General features: G+C 43.1%; 1 protein-coding gene across 1 annotated transcript in view; it reads left to right on the top strand.

The window, feature by feature from the left end:
- NANOGNB (NANOG neighbor homeobox) overlaps positions 1 to 7,639 on the top strand; it is a 32,944-nt gene extending 25,305 nt beyond the window's left edge. Inside the window, exon 8 of the mRNA XM_015564075.1 lies at positions 7,471 to 7,639. Coding sequence (XP_015419561.1) covers positions 7,471 to 7,639 — 169 coding nt within the window. The remainder of the gene's footprint in view (positions 1 to 7,470) is intronic.
- Positions 7,640 to 8,241: the final 602 nt, after the last annotated feature.

The raw sequence follows: 8,241 nt of genomic DNA on the forward strand, positions 1-8,241 counted from the left end.
CTCACGGAGTCTGCCCCATGAGTGTGTCGCTTATGGATGTGAAGAGTTGTTATCTGGTATGATCTCACTCTGACCACTGGTTACACTGGCTCTTAGATCTCCAAGGAGGTGCAGAGTCAGCCACTGCTGGAGGCCACCCAGCAGGAACTTCAGAGAGATCTGCAGATTCCTCTTCTTTGTTTGGAGTTTGGAGGTGCCCAGATGAGGCCCAGCTGTGAAGCAATGCAAGGTGCTGTGGGGCCTTGGGCCTTCTCTTGGAAGTTCTGGGTCTGTCTGGCCCAGCTGCAGTTAGTTAGGTAATTTTAGATTGCAAAGGGCCAGGGAATTCATATGCAAAAGCCCCTGCACACAACTTGGGTGAGGCGGGATCTCAGGGAATCAACAGGGGGGAGCAAACAGCTATGGCTGATCCTCAGCCATGCCCTAAGAGGCCCCGGGTCTCACTGTTCCATGGTAATTGCTGCAAGCACCTCTGAGAGAAAGCCGCCCTCAAGTTCTGACCGATGCCAGACAGTCCAGTTTCTTCCCGTATGAGTCTGGGTCCCCAGAGGCTCACCCAAAACTGGAGTTCAGAGCAGTCTTGAGCTTGTGTCTCCCTCCCGATTGAAAAAGATAGCTGTGTCCTCAGTTGCCAGCCCTTTCCACGTGGGCCTCCATACCTCTGCTCTTTACTTCCACACCGCACCTTCTCTGAGTCTCAGTGTGCTTTTCTCTTTCCTTTTAGTTGTAGAATTTCCACTCGGCCAGCCTTCCTGTGTTTCTGGATGATGTCCGTTTTGTCTTTTAGTTGTATTTTTGAATTGGTTGTGCGAGGCAGCAATTTCCGGTGTTTACCTATGCCGCCATCTTGGATTCTCTTTATATTTATTATTATCATTATTTTAATCCTCATCTGAGGATATTTTTTCATTGATTTTTAGAAAGAGTGGGAGAGAGAGGGAAAGACAGAGAGAAATATCGATGTGGGATATTGGTTGCCACATCACTTGGTTGCCTCCTGCACACTCCCTGACCAGGGCCCAGGCTGGGAGGAGCTTGCAACCACGGTACATGTCCTTGACTGGAATTGAACCTGGAGCCCTTCATTCCACTGGCCAACATTCTATCTACTGAGCCAAACTGTCCAGGGCCATTATTTTTTGTTGTTGATTGCAGTATATAATTAATAATTTTATCTTTTTCATTCTGTAGATACTGAATATATTTTGATATTTGTCTTTTCTTTCTATTGGCAGAAAGAAACATGATTGAAAGAAATTAAGAAGAGAACATCTGTATTTTTAATAGCACTGGGCAGTATATAGAATTTTTATATATTATTATTTATGTATGTTTATATACATATATCCATTTATGACTCACTTGATTATCACTCTAAACCACAAATGAGGAAACTGAATTGCTGGGAAATAATGTGATTTCATCAAGTACCAGTACCTAAATTTCTAAGCTTGAATTTGTACTTTGTTCCCTCAGGCACTTTCATTTAGGTTATGTCAATTTGTGTTTCATATGCAATGTTTATGTATTCCTAATTTTCTCTGTTAAAATTCTAATGTGGCCCTGAAGAAAAAAAAGTTGTCAATAATGGTAGATGATATTATTATTATTCTCTAAGAACAACTGCTTTGGAAAGTGCAGGCCTCCTAGATTTCAAAAGTACAGTCTTCTCGCATGACTACTATGACCCTAAAGTCCCTGAGCACCCGTCTTGAGATAAGGATTACATCCTAATTATTCCTAAGTCTAGCCGCTGGAATGTACATGAGTGTGATCAGAAAGGACCAGAGGTGGAAACAGGTATCTCCCTCAGCCCTTTACCGTCTGATCTGCTCCTCGGCCATGGAGAGGGCAGTCTCAGCAGCCACTTTTTGGTCTCGCTCTTCTTCGGTTGCGGCCACACCCCCAGTAGGGGGTGTGCAGGAGACAGCTGATTGATGTTTCTCTATCCCTCTCCCTTCCTCTCTTTAAAAAAAAAAATCAATAAAATATATATTTTTTAAATAAAAAAATATTCTAATGGGGAAATATTTCAAATTTCTTGTACTTTCTCCACCTCTATAATGTCTTTACCTCTTTGAAATTTTTTTAAAATATATATTTTATTGATTTTTTTTACAGAGAGGAAGGGAGAGGGATAGAGAATTAGAAACATTCATTAGAGAGAAACATCCATCATCTGCCTCCTGCACACCTCCCACTGGGGATGTGTCCACAACCAAGGTACATGCCCTTGACCGGAATTGAACCTGGGACTCTTCAATCCACAGGCCGATGCTCTAGCCACTGAGCCAAACTGGTCAGGGCCTCTTTGACATTTTAAAATGTGTTTTAGGAAGATCCCCCTGTTCTTCAGTGGGGATAGTTTTCCAAATTTAACATTTCGATATATGTTAAGTACATGGACTGTGCTATTGAACATTTTGTATGACACGATCCTCATATATAAATGGAGTTGTGGAGGATAAACAAGAATATATTAGCAATTGTTTACTTCTGCAGAGAACTGAATGGAGTGCAAAGAAGGTTCTAAACATTCTGTTTTTACACTACTGTGAATTTTAAACTTTATAAGGTCAGTTCATTGATTTTATTTAAGAAAAAAATCAATGAAGAAGTTACTAAGTTCTGTGGAAATGTTCAGAGACTGAAAGGGAAATCTACTATAGAATCAAATGGGTTAGTACATCCTGCAATCTGTCCGTATATCTCTCACTGGCCTTTCTGCCTTTTGTCTACAAAACTGCTCATGAAGGGTGATTTTGTCTGTGTCTGTAACTTAATGAGAAGACCCCCCACCTTCTCCCCTCTTTCAATGGTACATGTTTCATCCCAGGTAGAGGGCGTTTCAACAGGTCCAGTTTACCGCAGGATAATGGACAATGGGATCCCGGTGGAGACTGAATAGCTCCTTCTCACCCAAAGGTGCAAACTAACCCATCCATTTTCATGGGATGTACTATTGCAAATCCTGGTAGATGATGCCTTTCCCAGGATGGATGGGGCTGTGTTCCCAGCAGCACAGCATGCTGATCCATGGTGGCATTTGCGGCAACGGCTGCTTCCCTCGACTTCCACGCCTCTATGGAAGGTGCCGTGGTAGGGGTTCCCAATCTGGCATATGGACAGTGGGCCATACTTGTTGGTCATTCAAATGTAAAGCCTGGGACAGTGCTTTAGTCCTCCTGGCTGAAGTCGTTTTACCTGTCAGTAATTTGATCTGCTGCCTAATATTTCGTTTTTTCCCCACTCTACCACCCCCCTGCTGCTTGTGGGTTATAGGAGAGCTAGACCCTCCATTCAGTGTCATGTTCTTTTGCTCAGTTTTGCATATCATGACTGGAAATGTGATCACTGATCACTGCTTCTTCAACAAGGGAATATGCACCTGGTACTGAGGTTATCTAATCCCCTGATGATGGCAACCCGGTTTGCAAGGTGATGGGGAAAGCTTGGTTTAGGCCAGATGAAGTGTTAACACAAACCAGGGCATATTTACTGATTTTTTTAAATATATTTTATTGATTTTTTTTTTTTTTTTTTTTACAGAGAGGGAGGGAGAGGGATAGAGAGTTAGAAACATCGATCAGCTGCCTCCTGCACACTCCCCACTGGGGATGTGCCCGCAACCAAGGTACATGCCCTTGACCGGAATCGAACCCGGGACCCTTGAGTCCGCAGGCTGATGCTCTATCCACTGAACCAAACTGGCTAGGGCAAACCAGGGCATATTTAGAGCCCTCGCTCGGAGAATGGGGGCCAATAAAATCAATTTGTCAATCCCTCACCAGTTTGGAACCCATGGATGAGCCCAGACTCCTTTGATAGCTGCCTTGGGCATTGTTTACAACACTCAGGACATGCTGATACTGCATTAGCCAATTCACTGTATTTCAAGAGCAATCTGGCATCCTTGGCAATATGCCCTTCCACCCAGGCAGTGCAGCAGCCTCTTCCTCTGCACCCAACCTGCTGTATCCTCTGAAGGGTCGGTAGTTAGGGATCATACCTGAACTAGGGCATCAGCTTCCTGATTGCCAGAGGGTGTTCGTGCCTTATGAGCCAGGATGTGAAAAACAGTGAGGCGTACCTCAGGCTCTTGCAGGTGAACCCAAATGTCCCTCCACACCTCCTGACCACACAAGGGCTTACTCATGATCATCCACCCCGTGCTTCTCACTGTCTAAGCCAGTGGTTCTCAACCTTCCTAATGCCGCGACCCTTTAATACAGTTCCTCATGTTGTGGTGACCCCCAACCATAAAATTATTTTCGTTGCTACTTCATAACTGTAATTTTGCTACTGTTATGAATCGTAATGTAAATTTCTGATATGCAGGATGTATTTTCATTGTTACAAATTGAACATAATTAAAGCATAGTGATTAATCACAAAAATGTAATTATATATGTTTTCCGATGGTCTTAGGCGACCCCTGTGATAGGGTCGTTCGACCCCCAAAGGGGTCACGACCCACAGGTTGAGAATCGCTGGAATAGAGTCAATCCCTTTAGAGCAGCCCAAACTGTGAGTGCAACGTTTAATGCCCAGGGCTCTTAAGTGATCGCCAACCAAACAGCCCTGAGTTCAGCCCACTGGCTGCTGTGGTTGATTACTGCTTCCATCCAGATGGTGTCAGTGTTGGGCTGAAGAGTGACTACAGTCCTGTGGATGGATTGCCCCAAGTACACCCACCTACATACCAGGCATCAGTGGGGTTTTTCCTTCTCTCTCTACAGGCTGCAGGAGCTGCCTCAGGAATAGAGGTGAGGACATCTGGAGGGTCTACATCTCTACAGGACCTAAGAGCACTCACATTTTTAGAGACAGTGGCTGTCAGACAGGGTGCTTCTCTGCAAATAGGCATGCCATTTAGTCAAAGTTCCAGCCATGGCAGAGATGGGCCCGATAAAACATATTCCAAACCCATCCCTTAATGGGAAGGGAAGTTCTTATCATGATAGGCTGTTCCTTCGTGAGAGGCTCTACCTGGAGGAGCTCTGTGTACACTGCTAGGAGCTGTTGCTCTGTCGGATATTCTTTGGGCTTCTGTCCCCTTCCCAGAGCTGGGACCAAAATCCTAGGGGCACTCTCTCCTTCTGTTGTCTCTCTGACATCAATGTTTCTCTCTCTCTCCCTTCCTTACACTCTCTCTAAAAATCAATGGAAAAAATATCCTCGGGTGAAGATTAACAAAGAAACAAAAACAAATATGAGAAAATATAATCTCAGGAGGAGAAAGGTTTCTCAAACAAGACATAAAAAACATTATTGAGCCCTAGCCGGCTTGGCTCAGTGGATAGAGCGTCAGCCTGGGGACTGAAGGGTCCCAGGTTCGATCCGATCAAGGGCACATGCCTGGATTGCGGGCTCGATCCCCAGTAGGGGGTGTGCGGGAGGCAGCCGATCAATGATTCTCTCTCATCATTGATGTTTCTATCTCTCTCTCCTTCTCCCTTCCTCTCTGAAATCAATAAAGAAATATATTTTTTAAAACAAAATAAAACAAAAAAGAACATTATTGAAAAGATTGATAAATTAAACTACATTATTATCTCCCTTCAGGAATAGATAAAAGAAACTAATATACACCAATAAAATGTCAAACAATGTAACAGGAAAAATGGGCAAAAGACCTAAACAGACCTTTTCACAAAAGAAATGCAAATACCCAAATTTATGGGCCATCAAAGAAATACCAATTAGAAACACAATGAAATATCATCATATACTCACTCATTAGAATAACTAAAATTAAAAAGATTGATGGTGCCAAGTATAGACAAGGATACGATAACTACCTCATATGAATTGTTAACAAGACTATAAATTGGCAAAATCATTCAAAAAAGAAAAACAGCTAAAAATACACATGCCCTCTAAACCCACCATTCCACTACTCAGTATTTGTCTTTAGAAATATTATTTACACCAGAAAAAATGTACAAGAATGTCACAGCATTGTTAGTAATAACCCTAAGCTAAAAACAATCCAATATCCATCGACAGTAGAATGCATAAGTAGACCATAGCACATTCATAAGATAAGATAGTATGCAGCAATGCAAATAAGCTACAGCTTCCACACAACAAAGATAAATCTGAGATAAAATGGTGAAAAGAGAAGTGAGACACATCAAAATGAATATCATGCAATACATTAATGTTTTTTTAAATATATTTTATTGATTTTTTTTTTTTACAGAGAGGAAGGGAGAGGGATAGAGAGTTAGAAACATCGATGAGAGAGAAACATTGCGTCCTGCACACCTCCTACTGGGGATATGCCCGAAATCCAGGTACATGCCCTTGACCGGAATCAAACCTGAAACTTTTCAGTCCGCAGGCCGACGCTCCATCCACTGAGCTAAACGGCTAGGGCAATGGTCGGCAAATTCATTAGTCAACAGAGCCAAATATCAACAGTACAACAATTGAAATTTCTTTTGAGAGCCACATTTTTTAAACTTAAACTATATAGGTAGATACATTGTTATTAACTTAATTAGGGTACTCCTAAGCTGGCCTTTGCTAAAAACGTCCTCAATCTAATTAAGGTACGTTCGCTGAGGTTGACCCCTTCCAACTCTCCCACCCACACTCATCTTGTATACTTGTTTCAGATAGACAAGTGTGGATGGGAGAGTTGGAAGGGGTCGACCTCAGCGAACGTACCTCAAAACAATGTACCTCCCCCGCGCTGCGTATCCCGCGGCCTGCCTGTTGCCCGACGGACCTACCGACACCCCCCACTTCTTCTAACGCCACTTCTTCAAAATAGACTCCCCCAGGCCGAAAACCAACTTCTGCGCATGGGCCACGAAGTTTCAATCGCACTGTATGTGCGTGCCCGCACGTGGTATTTTGTGGAAGAGCCACACTAAAGGGGCCAAAGAGCCGCATGTAGCGCACGAGCCGTGGTTTGCTGACCACGGGGCAAGGGCATTATGTGTGGTATTTTTTAGGTAAAATTAAACTATAGGCATGCTTAATTCAGTGGTGAAGTTATAAAGAAAAGCAAGGAGTTAAAAAACCATAATAGAATAACCTATTGTTTGTTATTGCAAAACGGAGGGCCCTAACTGGTTTGGCTCAGTGGACAGAGCGCCGATCTGTGGACTGGAGGGTCCCAGGTTCGATTCCAGTCAAGGGCATGTACCTTGGTTGTGGGCACATCGCCAGTAGGGGGTGTGCAAGAGGCAGCTGATTGGTGGTTCTCTCTCTTCGATGTTTCTAACTCTCTATCCTTCTCCCTTCCTCTCTGTAAAAAATCAATAAAATATATTTTTAAAAAAACGGAGGGGACTGTAATGTAAAAACCACGTAAGGGTTTCTAGTATTTATTTTATAACTGGGATTTTGTACTTCACATTACCCTGCACCTTTTCACCCATCCTCCCACCCCTCTGACAACCATCAGTTCGTTCTTTTTTTCTTTTGGTCCTGGTTTTTAATTTAATGGCTATGCAGGTCTGGCCTCTTATTTCTGCCGCTCTATGTGCCCATTGCTTTGGGTCAGGGTTTTCTGCTCAAAGGCATGGATATGGGGAAGCTCTTCTGCCAGGCACAGATTTCACCAGCCGGTGTCGCTGAAGCAGCGGTTTCTCCTCGAACTAGCGACACCGCCAGGACTCGGTAGCTGGAGGCCCACGGATTGGGAGTTGTGGCCTCCACTTCTGAATGCTCTGACTCTGGGTCCTGCTACAGCAAGCATGTCAAACCCACGGCCCGCGGGCCGCATGTAGCCCACAGGAATATTTTTGCAGCCCAGCCAATATAACAGTATGTAAGAAATGTTTTAATAAAAAGTTCCTAACTTAATTTTTACAATATCTTATTATACATAATTATTAATAACGAACTACAATGTTCGCTAATGACTGAGTACTAGAAATCGTGTTGCATTCATTCCCCTTACGCACCTTATGCACAGGCGCACCATTTCTCTCCACTAATACCAGCAGCAAATATTGTAGCAGCCGATTGCTACATCATTAGTCTTGTACTGACTTGTGTGGTGTGCACAACAGGAAATATTTCGCTTTCAGAGAACAAGAGAAATAGGTTTGTTTGCATTATGCTTATTAATTTGTGCAGTTATTCAGTGTCTGGTAAGTTAATGTTCAAGAAAAAATATTAATTTTTATTAAAATGTTCTATTATTTTATGCTAACGATTACACATTTATTTCAGCCCTTGGTATCAAGCATGTCTCTATCAAAATAAACCTACGCTTCTATG

The sequence above is a fragment of the Myotis davidii genome, unplaced genomic scaffold, assembly GCF_000327345.1.
Source record: "Myotis davidii unplaced genomic scaffold, ASM32734v1 scaffold801, whole genome shotgun sequence".
Lineage (NCBI taxonomy): Eukaryota > Metazoa > Chordata > Mammalia > Chiroptera > Vespertilionidae > Myotis > Myotis davidii.